This window comes from Squalius cephalus, assembly GCF_949319135.1.
Source record: "Squalius cephalus genome assembly, chromosome: 11".
Lineage (NCBI taxonomy): Eukaryota > Metazoa > Chordata > Actinopteri > Cypriniformes > Leuciscidae > Squalius > Squalius cephalus.
Window position 1 is genome coordinate 17,069,010 of NC_137132.1, and position 19,374 is coordinate 17,088,383.

The window sequence follows — 19,374 nt, forward strand, 5'->3', positions numbered from 1 at the left end:
ATTATTTTATTGGATGGTTTTATGAATGTGAAATCAATTATGTGAGCAGGGAAACAAGTGTTGAGTGTGATTGTGCCGTCAGGTGAGGTGCGGAACATGAGGCCCTGCTGTGTCAGACCCAGATAGATTATTCATGCATTCAATAATTGGCTGCCTTAATTAAGATTCACTCATTTGCATATGGTTCCTTTCGCATTTGTCATGTTTCTCTCTCTCTCTCTCTCTCTCTCTCTCTCTCTCTCTCTCTCTCTCTCTCTCTCTCTCTCTCTCTCTCTTTCACTCTCACTCCCTCTCTCTCTCTTTTTTATTGCAAGTGTCCCGACTGCAGTGCTACATTCTGGGACTGTGTAATAAATGACATTCTGGATGTTTTGTTGGAGATGCAGTCAACATAATTAATTTTCCATTTATTTTGTGGTGGAGGTAATGGAGGGAGATGGCAAGTTTTTGTTTTTCCTGCTGGTGAGGATGAGGCCACGTGTTTCTACATGTGGTCCAGATGTCTTCAGACAGTTATACTGGTGTGTAGATATTTGCCCCAATTATAAAATATGTTTTGGTTTGAAACAAGTTCATCATACAATACAACTTAATTTGAGAATCAGTTAATATATTGTATAGTTTTCTGCAATTAATTTGACCTAACTGTAATTAACCATATGCTATCATTCAAAAGTTTGGAGTCAGTAGGTTTTTTTATATATATAAGGATGCATTAAATCGATCAGGAGTGACAGTAAAGACTTAAAATGTTACAAAAAAATATAAGCATCACAACTGATAATAATAAGAAATTTAGAATAAATAGATTAAAAATATAAATATAAATATAATAAAATATAAAACAGTACTGTATTTTTGATCAAATAATTGCAGCTTTGGTGAGCATAAGAGACTTATTTATGAAACATTAAAAAATCTCACCGACCCCAAACCTTTGAACGTAGTTTGCAACTTATAATCACACACACACACACATATATACAGTATATATATATATATATATATAGTTTCTATATATTATAGTGTCAGTTTCTGTGGATAAAATGTGTATAATTATATTTGAAAGCATAATTTAGGCCTAAATGAGAGGGCTTTCAAATATATGAGGGGCTCATAATTAGAATGAATATATAATGTGAACAGCCTATCTTCAGAAAATAAAACAATGTCCCTAATAATGGCCAAATGTAATTTAAATAAAAATGTTCATGCTTTATCTTGTGATTTCATAATTCTCTCGACAATAAACAGTACCATTGATTGAGCAGCAGAGAAACATTGTTGGATTGGTCTAGGAGTGTCTGGAGTCATTATGGTCCATTGCGAAGCCTACGCATCCCCCATCCTTATAATTTTCAAATGACCAAATTTATCAAAGGACATATGGGATATTATCAGCCAGGCACATCAAGTGAGACATATAGCGAGGGAAAATGAGAAAGTAGGGAGTCAGCCACAGCTGTTCAGCCCAGAGAGACTGAGAGACTAGAAACAAATCTACTTTTCCAGTTTCCCTATTTCACCCAGTTCTGTACTTATATTCTTGCATGCAACTTCTAACAAGCGATCATTGGCCCCACACAGGTCCTTATTGCTACATAGGTGTCCTGCAGAGCCTTTTGGTTGAACTTGAATCATGGGTACTGTAATAGCAGGGCCCGGGCCACTGCTGGAGGCTCATTATGGGGCTATAAGAACATTTTAGCCCAATAATGAATATGCACCCACTCCTCTGTAATCATTCATCAATGTACCGTGCACTCCCAATTACCTGAGAACGTGGGGCGTAATGAAAGCTGATGAATTAATTTAGCAGGGAGGGTTTCTCATGCTGTATGTGCCGGCCGTGAATCGGAGGAAGGGGGGAGAGAGGTGCACAGGTGACAGCTGGAACACCTGCACACAGTCTTTCATAGACCTAGCCGCACAGCATGGAATGCTGAATATATCAGAGCCAGTCAAATTCCGGGATTCCCATGAGTGCTACAGCCCTCTACTGGAGTTGTAGTGCACAGCTGTACAAGATCGACATGATTTAGCCAAGTAGGATGTTCATGCCTTCATGCCTAAATGTACTTTGTATATATATAAAATAGGGCTGCCCCCAACTAAAGATTAATAGTCATTCATTTAAGAAATTAGTCAATTAATCACACGTTTATATTAATTTAATTGGGCTGATCAAATATACACTGGGTGCATGGAGGAATATAGCCTATTCAGCGCTCAAACGCACACATAAAGCTTGCCGCAAAGCACTGGCAAATATGATTATAAATGCGTCGGAAAAAAATAACAAGGAGACTTTTTAATTGTTTATTAATAAACTAGTGTTTTCTGAGTCAGTGTCGGCTGCAAAGATGAAGTTGAGGATGCTGACTCTTCATCTCAACAGTATAGTGCGCCTTTAAAGACAATGCACCTTTCATACAGATTACATAATCAGAGAGTATTTGTTTTTTATTCAAATTGGTTCATTTAAAAGCAGACTTTTCAACTTGTCTGTGAGGCAAGTAGCCTATACGCTGATTTTCGGTACATCTTTGAGTTCACGGAGACGAAGACGGCAGAAAGCGCATCCTGTTTGTTATTCTTTATTTTACAAAATGCACAATGTTTTGTTGTTATTGTGAGTTTACACAAATAAAAGTAGACCCTTTCGAATGATTTCGATGTATTACTCTTATATGTATGACCATAAATGACGGAGTATTTTAAGTTGTTTCCGCTGTTATTAGGAAAAAAATGCAAGTGATCCCGCCACCATGTCATGCAGTAAGCGTGCTATACTCTAGCTTCCACAGACAAACACTTGGATGTATGCCTAATAGTAGCGCCCATTTAATTATTTAGGTTAACGTTAGAGCAAGCAGCCATGTAAAGTTGCTACTACTAGGTTTTAAATGATAGGCCATATTTGAGGTTGATTAATTATAGGCAACCGTTTGGATTTCCTGCCTGACATACTGTAATTACCAAAAGGACCCACCGTTAACAATCTGTCCCTCACGGACTGCGTGACTTCGTCATTTCCTGTGGAATTTTTGACGAATAAGCCTCTTCTCTATTGATGGCAGCCCTAATACAAAAGATACAATCTTGTCAGTTACTTTGTCAGTTTTTGCTAGACCAATGAGAAAAGTTCCAAACACAGCAGCAAAGCAGAGCAAAAATGTTTCGATCTTGAATGTATCATTGTGTTTGAATCAATATGTTGAGTTAATGATTCAGTGACTCACTAATAAAGATAGTCACTTTTTTATTTTCTGAATAAATCAACATTTTTGAACAAATCAGTTGAATGAATAAAGACAGCCACAAAGAGCTGCTGATCACAATGTAGCGCTGTTGTTGTTCTCAAACATATTGATATGTAAATGTATCAATCGTATATTAATTGTGCTAATAGTTGCATTTAATTTTCCCAGTAATTATTCGAAAAAATTATGTGTAAAAAATGCTGTAAATTATGGCCCATGGGTAAATTCTGGGAATACCTACCATTTGAGAAATTCAAGCTTAAAGTAGGCCTACTTGCTTTCTGTTTTTATCCGTGTGAGCACGGCACCAGCAATGCCAAGTTCATGAGTTTGATTCCCAGGGAAAGCAAGAGCTGATAACTTTAGATAAAAAATGTAAATGTCTTTTTGTTTCTGGACTCATTTTGACCATCTTATATTCAACAGCCTTTTCATGTGTTGCATCAGTGTTTGAATCCATTTTTATGGGGTATAGTCCTAATTAACCATGAGCTGTTGACTTTTTTTCTATTATTATTATTGTTTCTTTCATTTTCTCCTTCATTTTTTGGCATAATGGGTTTATAGTTGGCTTGTCTGCAGAGCTCTGTATGGTGGTTGTGTGCACCTCAGAGAGTCACAGCCTTTAGCAGGCTGGTAATAAATCAAGGCTGTCTCATCCCCCAGGCACCGAGCCAGAACCCAGACCAATATTTAACTTTCTAATTAAAGAAGAACTCTCCAAAAACAGAGGAACTAATTTCTCTCCTTTATTTGAGAAAGCATCATCCTCTAAGTCTCTCTGGAAATGTTGACAATCCAAATGAAGTTTTAGTCTCTTATATTTGACTGGCTTTTCCTAAAGTCAACATTGTATGGCTATTCATGCAGAAGTAACTCGATCTCATCCACCTTAATCTCTGGAAAGTCCTGTGTTAATTTGCTACCTCAGTCCTGAGTCTATTTTAAACAAATCCCTGTGGACTTAAGGCCAACCCAGGATCGCTTGTGGCTCCATAGTGGGTTTTACTCCATGTACAATGACTCCCACACACTGTAATATATCCAGGTGTGTGTGTGCGCGTGTGTGCGTGTGTGTGCGTGTGTGTGTGTGTGTGTGTGTGCGCGTGCGTACCTGTGTGCATGCATGCGTATATATATATATATGTATGTGTGTGTGTGTATATATGTATATGTATATGTATATATAGCCTAAAGAAACTAATAGTCTTATTCAACAAAGATGCATTAAATTGATCAAAAGTGTAGGTTTCCACAAACTTATTATGCAAACTCTCCCATTTCACCACATCCCAAAGGTGCTCCATTGAGATCTGGTGGCTGTGGAGACCGTGAATGAGTATAGTGAACTCATTGTCATCCTCAAGAAACCAGTGTGAGATGATTTGAGCTTTGTGACATGACACGTTATCCTGCTGGTAGTAGACATCACAAGATGGTCATAAAGGGATAAACATGGTCAGCAACAATACTCAGGTAGGCTGTGGCATTTAAACAATGCTCAATTGGGACTAAGAGGCCCAAAGTGTGCCAAGAAAAAATCCCTCACACCATTACACAACCACCACCAGCCTGAAGCATTGATACAATTCAAGATGGGACAATGCTTTCATGTTGTTTATGCCAAATTCTGACCCTACCATCTGAATGTTGCAGCAGAAATCAAGACTCATCAGACCAGGCAACGTTTTTCCAATTTTCTGTCATCCAATTTTTCTGAGCCTGTGTGAATTGTGGCCTCAGTTTCCTGTACTTAGCTGACAGGAGTGGCACTGGTGTGTCTTCTGCTGCTGTAGCTCATCTGCTTCAAGGTTTGACGTGTTGTGTGTTCAGAGATGCTCTTTTGCAGACCTCGGTTGTAACGAGTGCTTATTTGAGATACTGTGTCCTTTCTATCAGCTCAAACCAGTCTGGCCATTCTCCTCTGACCTCTGGCATCAACAAGGAATTTTCTTACACAGAACTGCCTCTCACTGAATCTTTTTCCGACCATTCTCTGTAAACCCTAGAGATGGTTGTGCGTGAAAATCCCAGTAGATCAGTAGTTTCGGAAATACTCTGACCAGCCCGTATGGCACCACCACACCACGTACAATGCTTTCCTCCCCATTCTTGCTCAGTTTGAACCATCTTGACCATCTACATGCCTACATTTTGCTGCCATTTGATTGGCTGATTAGATATTTGTTAATGAGCAGTTGAACAGGTGTACCTATGTGGCCGGTGAGTGTGTACTGTATATATAATATTATTTTGAACCTTGTTTTTACATTTTAATATTTTTTAAAACCATTTGAATTAGTAACTCTGTTGCATACCTGTTTAACTTTTTTATTTAGTTCATCCTGCATTTTTACTTTAAATAACTGTAGGTTTCAAAGACATGCAGGGGCTTGCTGTGCCCTGGGAGCAAAGCTGTTATTGGTATGTCGAGCACAGGGCCCATCGTGCCCAACCCTCGGCACAGGGGATTTGATTGGAAATGGTGTTTTTCCAGCAGGGCAATCATTCAGGTATATGATTCTTCACTAAACAGACATGGGGCAGAGGAGAAAAGACAGGCTTCTGGATGCCGCTGAAGAATTTGTTCACTCTGACGCATACAAACAGTTGTGGCCCGTAAATTACAGATAGGCTCGGTTTTGCTTGACATATGATGGATCATTATGTATTAGTTTTTCAAAGAAACACCAGATGCAAAATCCTTCTACAAAATACTCCCATTAATCTCTCAACGAAAAAAAAAAAACCAGAATTAAATGCATCTTCACGGCTTTCACCAGCAGAAATGTATTTCAGCCATCTCTGAGATGCAGAGAATGTCTTTATTGACATTTCTTTCTTTTTTTTAAAGGCAGTATTTGTCACTTCCTTTTCATTGTGCTGAGCAGAGGACGATGTGTCTGCGAGCCCCATATGAGAATTTAATGCATTCTGATGGCGGCTGTGTTGTCGGCCAAGTCAAGCTGAGCCTGTTTTTGTGATTAAACAAAATGAAATTACTGCCAGCAAATGGAAAGCATGATTGATTTTCTCGGCAGATACGGTGTGCGGCTACGCAAAGGCTTGTTTAACTTCATCACAACAAATCCAATAAGGGCTGACACAGTTTCACTCTCTACGGTCCTCAGAGCGGGTCAGGGACTCTTCTGGCTTAAATGTGTCTCCCAGTGGAAATAGATACAGAGATTTTCCCTCATACAGTATTAGAGGGCTGTTGACAGTTGAATAATATACATCTGTATATAACAGTAAGTGCATGAGTGTGTGTACGTGTGTAAGCCATAATTTAAACATCCTGTCTTCATTTTGCTTGAATGTTACCATTCTGCCTCGTGCAGCAGCAGAACGGAGATGATTAATTATTCCCCTCTTTTCAGTAATGACTTCCATTACTGCCCACTTGTGATTAATTAGTGACAAGATAGAGTGTGTATGCCACCTCCCTGCCCAACTGAATCACACCCCCTCCACCACTGACTGGCCAGACTGTCTAGTTCTAGTGGACGTCGCCCACAGTTACAGATCACTCACGTTCACAGAAATAGACATAAATACTGTATGCTGTAATATACCTCAATATGTTTTTTTTTAGTATAGGCCGATTATTTGTGCAGCAGTGAATCAGCTGTCAAGGTAATGTTTTTCATTGACATTTTTTTTAGTAGACTGGGATTTTTGCCACCTTTGTGTAAGGTTTTCAGGCATAACAAAGTGTTCTGAAGGTCATATATTCTCAGACATTCAGCAACAGGCTTGGATTCCCCTCTGGTTTAAAAAAAATAAAACTTTCTGGTTTTATATTTGATATAATCCAAAACTGAAGTATGGACGGGAGAGCCAGTTAAAATTACTATGGAAAATTACTGAATATAATATACACTACAATTCAAAATTTTGGGTTCAGTAAGACTTTATTTTTAAAGAAATTATACAAGGATGTGTTAAACTGTTTTCAACATTGATAATAATTAGTAGGTGTGTTACAGTATGCGTATTTGTATTTGGTAAATATGTGTACATATTTAATGTCATATAATTATTATATGTTTCTGTCCTGTGTTTACAGTTGTAAAAATTGACATATTTAATTTGATTTGCATTACTATATCTATTTTTTTGGAATGTCTTTTACTCTTTTTGTTTTTTGTTTTTTACTCATTTGTTTTTCTCTTCTTACCGTAATTTACTTCTTATTTAATTTAAAAGTGATACTGTCAACCACATGGGTGTTTATAAGTTAAACCCTAGTAAATTCATAAATTGTTATTTAAAATGGTAATAAGAATTTTTAATTGTCTCTAAAATGTTCAAACAAAACCTATGTCTTTGAATTAGACTTTTTAATTCTAATTGTAAAATCTATAATAGTTCCACTAAAAAATTCAAAGCATGTCCGTGATTGAGCTTCTCTTGAATTTGCCACCGGGAAGCTGCCAAATGTTCTCTCTCTGGCTCCTGAAAATCAGGAAACTGATTTTCCAGCTATTTCTAAACATGAGATAGGAGGAGTTGTTTCCCCCTCTGTTGGATCATTTGCTCTTTATAGTCTGAGTGAAATGAATGTGGTTTGTGATTGCATGACTATCGAAACTGTGGCCAAAAAAATGCTTAACAAAAGCAGTGGGTAAACATTAAACAGCAGAAAAGATTTCATATGCAGCAAGGACAAGAGAAAAGTGCTGAGGCTGGACAATAAAGACTAGTGGAAGAGAGGTGAGAAGGAGGTCAGGAATCTATCAGGGCCCCTGGTATTGCTTTGAGGTGAGACCTGAACATCTGAGATAGAGGATTAGTCTGTGACTGACCCGTTGTGTGTTATCTGTTCGCAGTCTCCACATGGGAAAGAACGACCTGCTGACTTTCTACGACGGAGATGACCTGACTGCAAAGATATTGGGCCAGTACGGCGGTTCCCGTCCTCGCTTCAAACTCTACACCTCCATGGCTGATGTGACCATCCAGTTCCAGTCGGACCCTGCTACCAACATCTATGGCTACAACAACGGCTTTGTGGTGCACTTTTTTGGTAATGGCTTGTTTAACCCTTTCTATGGCACTTTCTCAGCTTCAAACATGTACAGTACACATTCAAAAGTTTGGTGTCAGTAAGATTTCAAGAAGAGACTTCTTTCAGAAACATTAAAAACTCTCACAAACCCCAGACTTTTGAATGGCAGTGTATGTCAGTCTCATTAATCTCAAATGTAGTCGGATGAAGCTCGTTAGTTATCTGCTTATGAGATTTATTTGAGATGCCGCAGGGATTGCCAATCTCAGTTTGATGGAAAGGTGGTGAGGAGACGAAAGAGGTAGAGAGAGGTTATAGAGCAAGAGCCACAGCTGGTTTAGTCCTCACCTTTCCTGGGGATAAAGTGAAGGTCATTCTATCAGCTTCTCTCAGTGGCCGCCTACTTCGCGACATCAGATAACATATAATAAGTTCTATTCTGAGGCTGGAGGAATGCAGATGATTCTTCGAGTGGACTGAAATGGACTGTTTTTCCATTTCCTTCATGCAGCACATAGGGAAGATTCCTCCGGCAGCTCCTGCAGGAGCAGAGGATTTGGCCTTGCAGAGGCGCTAACAATTACAGTGCGTGTTTGTACTCATTAGCCGCATTTGCCGGGTGCCGTGCCCTCCACAGTTTTGCCACTCTAAGAATGGACATCAGCAAAACGCCTGCCAACTGTCTTGTGCTGCTCTATTCAAATTTTAATCACAGTCAAGCTGATTCCTAGCATTTGATTTATCAGTCATTAGGCACAACACCTGTGGTTTGTTCAGGGACATGGTGAGAAACAAAGAAATTGTTTGCAAGCATTATTGAACATTCTGTTTCTCCCTCTCTCCCTCTTTCTAATCAAACTAATTGAGTCTCACTTCATAGGAAAGAAGTAACGAATGAGAACTCACTGCTGTCTCAGTTGTTTCTTAGAGAAAGGTGTGAGATTAAATGGAAAGAAATGGAGACCTTTAATGAAAAGGATAGTTCACTCATAAATAAAAATCCTATCATATTTTCACCCTCATGTTGTTCCAAACCTGAATTGCTTTATTCTGTGAAACTCAAATGAAGATTTTTCAAAACTGTTTTTGTCCATATAATGAAAGTAAATCGGTACCAAAAACAACATTGGTCTCCATTCATGTTCATTGTATAAATAAATAAAAAAAGTTCTTCTTTTATGTTCCATGAAAGAAAAAAGTTTGGAATGACATAATGTTGACTGAATGATGACAGAGTATTCATTTTTGGGTGAGCGATCCTTTAAAGATTAAATTACATCTCACAGATGTCGCAGTCTTCTCTCTTAGAAAGCAGTCAGATTAGATGGAAAGTAGATTAAATGGATTTATATTAAATGCAGTCAGATTAAATGGAGAGTCTTTCCTTTGGGATGAGACGTTAAACTGAGGTCCTGACTCTCTGTGGTTATTAAAAATCCCAGGATATCCTTTGAAAAAGAGTAACCCTGACATCCTAGCCACATTTGAAATATTTGAGATCACATGATAATCTTTGACTTTTCATTGCAAAAATTGGTATGTTAGCAAATCTAAGAGCATTGATGAGACCACTTCAGAAAATTTTTATCTTCCAAAAATGAAATCTACCAAAATGAAAATTCTGTCCTCATTCATTTATTCACCCTCGTGTCATTCTAAACCTGTATGACTTTCTTTCTTCTGTGGAATTCAAGAATTTGTGTTTGTTCAATATTCTGAACAATGAAAGCATTTTGGTGACCATTGACTTCCATAGTATGGACAAAAAAAAAAAACATTAAGACATTTCTTCAAAAGTCCGAAATTGTCAAATGATCTCAAATATTTCTCATAAGATTCTCCTAAAACAAGTAATCTGTGTTATGCAAACATTCACGTTATAGCTCTATACTCTCACAGTATGTTAGCAATTATCTCATATGATTGTAGGAGAAATATCTGAGGAAAAGTTGATGCATCAAATGATTTTTTCTTTTTGCAGAGGTTCCCCGTAATGACACCTGTCCAGAGCTTCCAGAGATCTCTAATGGCTGGAAGAGCACATCTCACCCTGACCTGGTGCACGGCACGGTGGTGACCTATCAGTGTTACCCGGGCTTCGAGGTGGTGGGCACCGAAATGCTCATGTGTCAATGGGACCTGACCTGGAGTGGAGACTTGCCCAGCTGTGAAAGAGGTGAAAACACATACACACACATTCATGATGATAACCACTCTCTCTAAAATCCATTTTCACCCCATTTCCAAACCAGCACGCACTGCCTATTGATCAAGAGCAATGCTGTGCTCTAAAACTAGATGAGCTTTTGAATTCCATTTGAGGGGGGAATTTCACAAGTGCCTGTTCGCCTTTGCAACTCGGTCCCATTCAAGGACTGGTGAGGAGTGAAGGAGGGCTTTGTGGGTAATCACTCACTTTTCTTTCAAGGGCGACTTTACGGATGAAGCAGGCGCCATTTCACTTCGCAGTATTGGTGCATCTTCCTCTATGTGCTCACACCTTACGATACCTTTGTGAAGATGATTTCTATGATTTGAATTGTTATTTCATTCTACGCCCCCTTGTGAGACCAGACCTCATCGAGTGTTTCAACAAATTTCAGAGCAGGGTAGCTCTGTTGTAACCATGGGTGCTCCAGTGATTGAAATTAAATCTTGTCGCATGGCTATTGTGTAGCTTGGACTGTGTGTGTGAGTGTGTAATACTGCAGGCTGCCAGGACGTCCGCAGACATTCGTCGCTTGAAGTATCCGCAGACAGGACACACGTATGACCCTGGGGCCGCTGTCCCTCACAAAAACAGCAGGCCAAAAGCAGCGGGGACCGTTATGCGGTTCAAAGCTTCTCACCCGCCACGCAAACATCATTAATTTTACTCGCCTCTCCCGTCCCCTCTTCCTGCCCCTCTTCTGCAGGGGAGAGAATTGGGTTTGCAGCTGGGCAGGCTGGAGCGAAGTCATCTTTTTATTATAGAGCACTGTGTGTCCGTACACTGCCCTGAGATCAAAGTCACATGCTCTTCTTGCCTCACACTGTCTGGGTGAGATGAGCGGTGGCCCCTGGAACTCTGATTGGATGTGGAACCACATGTATGACTGAGACGTGAAGAACAAAGAAATCAGAAAACATACTGATACTATGTACTTTGAGTGCACCATATATAACTTTGGATAAAAGTGTCTGCTAAATGCATAAATGTAATGTAAAAAAAGCAGCAAAAGATGTGGAAACTGCAAGAATAACTAAATAAAATGAATCATTTCTTATAATTCAAAAGCATTGTTTGCTCAACTAATTTTTTTATATAAGTCATTGGTGCCACCCTCAGGTGAAAGTGAGAACTACAATACAAATCAACTAATTTGTTGACTAACTTTGAATGGCTAACATACTGAAAGGGACCCTCTGTTACATATTGTGTAAACTTTAATATTGCATGTTTATAGTGCCATGTTAATGTATTTACCTGTTTTATTATGAAGCTTACATTGCAAAGCCATTAAAATAGTAATTGTTCATGTAGACTACTGTTCAAAAGTTTAGGGTCAGTACAATTTTTAAGTCATTATTTTTATTCAGCAAAGATGCATTAAATCAATCAAAAGTGACAGTAAAGAATTTTCAGAAAAGAAGAAAAAAAATCTAATAAATGCTGTTCCTCTGAACTTTGTAAGAATTCAGAAAATTCAGCTTTGCCATCACAGGAATAAATTACATTTTGAGATATATTAAAATACAAAACAGTTATTTTAAATTGTAAAAAATATTTCACAATATAACTGTTTTTACTGTATTCTTTACTACATCAAATGCACTTAGAGACTTGTTCAACTGAGATTAATTTAATATTGTTTCAACTCTTTTCTTTACCAGTCCTGTCATGCCCAGACCCAGGCACAGTGGAGCACAGTCGCAGGGTGATGTCAGGTCCGCGTCTCATTGTGGGCTCAACTGTCCAGTACATCTGTAACAAAGGCTACTCACTGTCAGGAAACAGCCTCCTCTCCTGCTACCATCGTGACTCCACCGGCCCCAAATGGAGCGAGAAACTGCCCAAATGCGTTCGTGAGTACTTGATTTCATTCGCAAATAATCCCATATATACACCTAAAGATGCACACACATAGTGGTTGTTAACTGTATAATAATTACAATTTAATCAACTTGCAATGAAGGCTTTACAGTTTACAGTATAAACTCCAAAACCATTGAAAAAGAGCCTTTCTTGTTTTACAGAAGTAGTATAGAACTAACTTATCCACATTTGTGAATGTGTGTGTACGTGTATTTGTGTTATACAGCTGAATCGTATGAGCCGTGTAGGAACCCCGGCACTCCCGCCTATACCATTCAGAGCTCCGAGAAGCGTACGTATCAGGCTGGAGAAACTCTGCGCTTCTCCTGCATGAGTGGGTTTGAGCTCCAGGGTGAGCCTGTTCTCCGATGTGTCCCCGGGCACCCTTCCAAATGGAGTCATCCACCCCCGCTGTGCAAAGGTAGTCTGTGTGTTTTGCAATGTTCATGGTGTGTGATCTGCATACTATAATATTCAAGGTCTCTATCCTGTCTGCAGTGGATGTTTATTTATTGATATGTTGTTTCTCTTCAGGGAAGGGAGTGTTTGTTTTGAATAATTGGTATGACATGCAACATTTTCTCGTTTTGTTAAAAGCTCTCACTTTTCTCCCAGCGGTAACGCAGGAGTACATCGATGAACGTAGGCTGGATGGTAAGAACTTTTGCATCTTAGAAATGCACACAGTATTTGTAATCACAGGTATCCATCTCGACTTATTTTATGTATTTGCTGTACTTTGTCTACTAGTGGCCAGTGCAGATTTCAGTATGGAAGGAGCCAGTGTGGCTGTTTCCATTTTCATACCAGTGGCTGTAATCATAATTATCATCTTGTCGATATATTTCTACTTTTCAAGGTAAGTGGTCACTTATTCTACACTTAAACATTTATACATTACCGTTCAAAAGTTGGGTTCAGGACGATTCAATCGATCAAAAGTGACAGTAAATATGTTTATATTATATTTTTTTCCTGATAAATGCTTTTGATTTTTTTTTTTTTTAAATAGTTATTTTAAATAGTAATATTATCTCAACATTTTTACTGTATATTTGATCAAATAAATGCAGCCTTGGTGAGCATAAGAAACTTCTTTCAAAAACATTTAAAAAATCTTATAATTAAAAAAAAAAACTCGAGCTGCATGATTCTGGATAAATTGAGAATCACAATTTTTTTGTTTCAAACTGAGATCACGATTCTCCCACAATTCTGAACAAACAACTAGACAAAACCTAATTTACAGGTTCTGACAAAATGTTAATTGCTGCAGTCTATTTAAAATGTAAAATTAATATGAATTATTCAACAACAAAAAAATTGTAATCACGAATGATTAAATGACTTTACTGGATGAATCAACATTTTTGAACGAATCTCTTGAATGAATAATTCAATGACAAACACATTTTTTCAAGTCACTTGTTGCCACCTACTGGTGTAACAATGTAATTGATACAATCTTTACTTTAATCATTACTTTCAAAAGGTGATTTACTCTATTTTGAGCGCTACTGTAGATATCAGAGTTTCTATCTGAATTATAAACTTTTATCCCAGTACTTCTGTGACCCTTTTAATTATTGTAATAGAAATAAAAATACTGTGTGGTTGAAAAGACTGTTTGTGAAGCTGTTCCATACATGACAACTGCTCTCTCTGGCTCAGCGAGATCTGAATGTTTCACTACGATCGTACTTCTCAAATGTTTAATAGATACAGGCGAATCATTGTCATTTAGGAATAAGATCGTGTTGGTGTTTGAATGGAGATCATGATCTTTTTACGATTAATCATGCAGCTCCACCACATGGTTTGACATTTTGTTATGTAATAATGAAATGAAATTTGTACAATGTTTGTGACAGTGATAATTTAGTTCAAATCTCCTTTCTCTGGTTCAGGCCAGTGCAAGGCATATGAATTGTTGATGTTTGTTTGTATGTTTCAGGGTGCAGGGGAAGTCTCTACGCCTGTCCATGTCCACATCACCACAATATGATCACATCAGAGGAGAGTCAGCTTTTGAAAACCCCATTTACGAAACTGCAGTAAGTAAACCATGTGCTCACCATAAGGCTACATTCATCGGCAACCTCCTCATCACTTGTAATTGAAGCGTATTACCCATCGCATCCATTCGTAGTGATATTTCAATGTAGACTGAGAGGTACTCATCTGTTCAGTCTTACAGGTGCACATCTGCACTTTGAACACCATCTGCGTTGCCATATTGTGGGTTCATTTCTGTAATCTAATTAGCTGTAAAGTGGCATTCTGGAGTTGAAATGAAGTGGCGCACAAAGCCACGCCCTCATCATCTCATCATTAACGATCACACAGATTTACAAAATTATCAGTGGGGCAGAACACCAAAGAGGATGTGACACATTTAACCTCATTATTGCAGTATATTGGCATATCACCGCCACCTCTGCTTCACCTGCTCTCATTGTTCAATATTCACTTTCGGCTCAAAGAGATAGTTCACCTACAAATTAAAATTCTGTCATCATTTACTCCCTTTCATGTCGCTCCAAAACCTTCTTTCTTCTGTGGAGCACAAAAGGGAGAAATTTTGCACAATGCCGCAAGTGGATGGGGACAGATTGTTGTGCTTACTGTAAAAGTATCAAATGGTCAAATGGCATCATAAAACTAGTCCACATGACTCTGTAATTAATAGCTTTAAGTGACAAACAAACCAAAATGAATTTTGTTAGTCAGTGAAAAGTCTTGTATACTACCGTTCAAAAGTTTGGGGTTAGTACGATTTTTTTTTAAGAAATTAATACTTTTATTCAGAAAGAATACTTTAAATAAACCAAATGTGACAGTAAAGTGCCATTTGTCACAAAATATTTTTATTTCTAATCAATTATGTTTAGTTAGTTTAGTAAAGACTCTCTATTCATCAAAGAATCCTGAATAAAATATCTATCACAGTTTCCACAAAAATATAAAGCAGCACAACTGTTTTCAACATTGATAATAATACGAAATATTTCTTGAGCAGAAAATCAGCATATTAGAATGATTTCTGAAAAATCATGTGACAATGAAGACTGGAATAATTCAGCTTTGCCATCACAGGAATGGTTTTTTTTTTAAACTGTTTAAAAAAAATTAAATAGTTATTTAAAATTATAATAATATTTTACAATATTACTGTTTTACTGTACTTTTGATCAAATAAATGCAGCCTTGGTGAACAAGAGACTTATTTTAAAAATATTTAAAAATATTACCAACCCCAAGATTTTTAACCGATAGTATATGTATGTTTATTTATGCTCAGTTCTGAAGTATATCTTTGGCTATTGAAATTACTCTAGTGTGTGTGTGATCTTTATAAAAAGTACTTAAAAAAATGATATTCAGTCATCAAATTACTGGAAAAATCAGGTAATTTCAGGAAGGGCGCCTTTTCAAGCAGCTTTGATTTATGATGTGTGCATTTGTGAGCATTAGAGACATTTTAAAATCATTGTAAAATATTATCAACCCCAATCTTTTGAACCGTATATACAAACATGGTACTTGTATGTTGCACCACAATAATGATGCCTGATCTGATTGTTGTTTTTGCGTGTTGCACCACTTTTAGTTATGTGAAAATCAACAGCCAGTGAGATTTGGCCGTTTGAATATGCTGAAGTCCATATAAGTATGGAAAAAAAAGCTTCTGGGAAAGGGAAAAAAAGAAAGTCACACAGGTTTAGAATGACATGAAAGTGAGTAAATGATGACAGAATCATTATTTTCGGGGGGGTGAACTATCACTTTCATGCAGAGAAAAATTATTCAGACTCTTTTTGACCTACATAAACTTGCTCAATCACTTACATTTGCACTTTCTCTTCTCTCTCTGCATCTGCATCCCTGAAGAACAATGAGGTGAGAATTTGACTGTCAATACTTTTACACTGATATATGGACCTTTTCCCCAGCCTGCTGCGTGTAGCATGTGTTACAGACTGCAGGTTATTCACACCTCTTATATGCTGTCCAAGTGTCCCTGCAGATCTCTCTGTATGCTGTAGCACTCATAACACAGTCCCAGCAGCACTGCCTGCATATACTAAACCGCTCAATAACAGTTTCTGGCCCCCAGGGCCACGTCTGCGTTTGACTGTATGTAAGTGTTGTTGCTGGACGGATGAGTGTGTGTGTGTGTGCTGGTTCCTCTTGCACTGATGCCTTGAAGTCGTGTTCTCGGATTATGCGTGTCAGGAATTAAAGATGATGCAAACAGGGGATCACAAGCACCTCTCTTGGGTATGAAGAGACATGGGTTTGGTTTTACAAAAAGTAGAGCCGGTTAATATTGTGTTTTGGATATTTAATTTCAGCATTTTAAAGGTTTTTATTTCATATGCGTAATTGACTTTGCATGCCCCCCCCCCCCCCCCCCCCCATAAACATCTAAAGGCTTTTTAATACTCATTTGATAATCGACTATTTTGTGTACATTTGTTAGACAACAGCTTCCTAAATCACACATTGCCCAATAGTTTTCCCTCCAGCTTCCATCATGCTTCCATTACTGATTATTATTTTTAAGTCCTTTTCATGCTTAAGTTGCATGGTATTTTTGATTTGTACAGAGACCTATGATTCAAAGCAGCCACCAGAGGTACTCTCTAGGATTCTGTTGTAAAGAAAGAGCCTGTAAGGAGAGTTGATCAAGGGAATAGCATCACATGGACGAGGCTGAGAAGGTTTGAATCACTGGTGTAGGGCGTCTCCATCTTTAGCATCTCTTTCATGTTGTGTTTGCAGCCAGCATTTGGTTTACATATTCCCACCCCTCACAAAATGAAATGAGATATATATATACATATATATATATATATATACATGAATGTTTATATTATATTTGATGTGTTTGTTTGTTTGGTCCACAGGACACGAGAGAATACGAAGTCTCCATTTAAATAAAACAAAGCTCGTTTTAGCATGGAGGACCGCGAGCCTTTCTCTGCCTTGTGGAAGATCTTCTCAGTTCCTCTCACATCTTGTGTAGCCAACTCTGCTCTTAATTCTCACCTGGACCTACCTTCTCATCTTTTCTCATCTGCTGTAAATATCACCTTGCTTCTGAGGACATCCACAAGTGAAGAGTGTGGACAACATGATATTATTTTTGTAGAGCTTCAATAGCATTGTCCTGGCAGAATTGCTTGTACAGTTTTTACCCGTAATTGAGCCAAATGAATTGATGAATTCAAAAGAATGACTGACAATAGGGGAAACCATGTTATTTAGGTGACTGATGTCTCTCTAAACAGATTTATTTATTTAAGTTTTTTAATTGTCGCACTTTTAGACTCACAACCCCCCACCCCACCCTCCAGAAAAAAATATTTTATGTAATACATATTATGTATAATGTAAAGTCACATTGTGAGATTAAAGAAAAACACAAGTACGAGAAATAGTTGCAGTTATGAAATATAGACAAAAATGATTGAAATTCACATTGAAATATAAAGTAATTGCACTATATACAGCTGCAATTATGAAAAAAGACACAATTACCTTTTAATTTTCAGGCAGATATGAGCTTCCATAGCAATGATATACATACCGTTCAATAATTTGGGGTCAGTACGATTTATGTTTTTGAAAGAAATGTTTTCTGCTCACCAAGGCTGAATTTATTTTATGAAATGTACAGTAAAAGCTGTAATACTGTGAAATATTATTACAATTTAATTTATTTGAATATATTTAATATATATATAATTTATTCCTATGATGGCAAATCTGAATTTTCAGCATCATTACTCCAGTCTTCAGTGTCACATGATCCTTCAGAAATCATTCTGATATGATGATTTGCTGCTCAAGAAACATTTCTTATTATTATCAATGATGAAAACAGCTGTGCTGCTTCATAATTTTGTGGAAACCAAGATAAAAAAAAATCAGGATTCTTTGATGAATAGAGAGTCTTTACTCTTTATTAATTTTTACAGAATAAAAGTATTAATTTCTTGAAAAAAAGCAACAACTCCAAACTTTTGAATGGTATTTAATCTGGGGGGGGGGGGGGGGGGATTCTTCAAATCAATTGTGTAAAACACAGCAATTATTGAACAATTAAACCAATGCATGGTTTACAGTTAAATCTTTTTTTTTTTTTTTTCTTTTTTTTTTCACAACCTTCAAATAACATCTGGCAGTTTTATAAAGTGTAGTGTTTTGCATGGAAACTGGTACATCTGTATCCAGTGATGTGAAGTGGGTTTCATTGGGGTGGTCTTAAGCATTTACGTTAACCTTAATTATGACTCGCCTGTGTGTACAGTGTCAAACAAAAGCCTGCTGGGGAAGTGCTCTCTATCTGCGCTAAATTTCAGCACTGGTTGAGTAAGCCAAAAGTAAAAATCCATGTACAGGAAGTTCTTGTAAATCATCCCTCCTTCACTGATCAATTGGCTCTGATTTTTTGATTTCCGTTTATTTTTATATGTTTTTATACATATGGAACAAAATAACAATTGACTGTACTCTTTCAGCAGGCACTCTTAATATATAAATATCTAAGAATGTACATAAAATTTGTATTAGATATGGCTTAAATGTATGTATATATGAGGTTTATCTATTATAGAATAGATCTTTGTTCATCATTTCACTCAGTCTGTTAATATCAATGATATGCATCTAAAAGAGTTATGTACTTGGTCTCCATTTGAATGTTGTCCGTATTGATTGAAATATTGTTATTTCAATGTAATTAGCAAAAGCTGCCAAAAACATCACAACTGGTCACATGACAGACTTGCATTGTGTGTGTACGTTTCAGTGTTTCACTGTCTCCAATTGAACAACAGTGTTTTGGGAACATAAGAAACAACATTTAATGGAATTCAAGGAACTCAAGTGCATTTTTCAATATGAAAATATTTCATACATTACATTCATATTTATTTAATTATCCAAAGCAATTTATGGGTGAGGAAGAACATGAGCAATTCAGTAATATGAGAAGTGCTGTACAAGATAGTCCAGAG

General features: G+C 37.4%; 1 protein-coding gene across 4 annotated transcripts in view; it reads left to right on the forward strand.

Annotated features, from left to right (window-relative positions):
- The window catches only part of sez6b (seizure related 6 homolog b), a 200,112-nt gene extending 182,111 nt beyond the window's left edge, over positions 1-18,001 (forward strand). Inside the window, exons 10-18 of one of the 4 annotated variants that reach the window (XR_013822753.1) lie at positions 8,096-8,292; positions 10,256-10,450; positions 12,148-12,339; positions 12,576-12,770; positions 12,947-13,003; positions 13,100-13,208; positions 14,304-14,407; positions 16,960-17,073; positions 17,260-18,001. Coding sequence is in view for 3 of the 4 variants with exons in the window: in XM_079886316.1 (XP_079742442.1) it covers positions 8,096-8,292; positions 10,256-10,450; positions 12,148-12,339; positions 12,576-12,770; positions 12,947-13,003; positions 13,100-13,208; positions 14,304-14,403; positions 17,260-17,289 (1,075 nt within the window). In the remaining variant the exon portion in view is untranslated. Of the gene's footprint in view, positions 1-8,095; positions 8,293-10,255; positions 10,451-12,147; positions 12,340-12,575; positions 12,771-12,946; positions 13,004-13,099; positions 13,209-14,303; positions 14,408-16,240; positions 16,318-16,959; positions 17,074-17,259 lie in introns of those variants that run through there. The other 3 variants (XM_079886316.1, XM_079886318.1, XM_079886317.1) reach the window with 3 other exon arrangements.
- Positions 18,002-19,374: the final 1,373 nt, after the last annotated feature.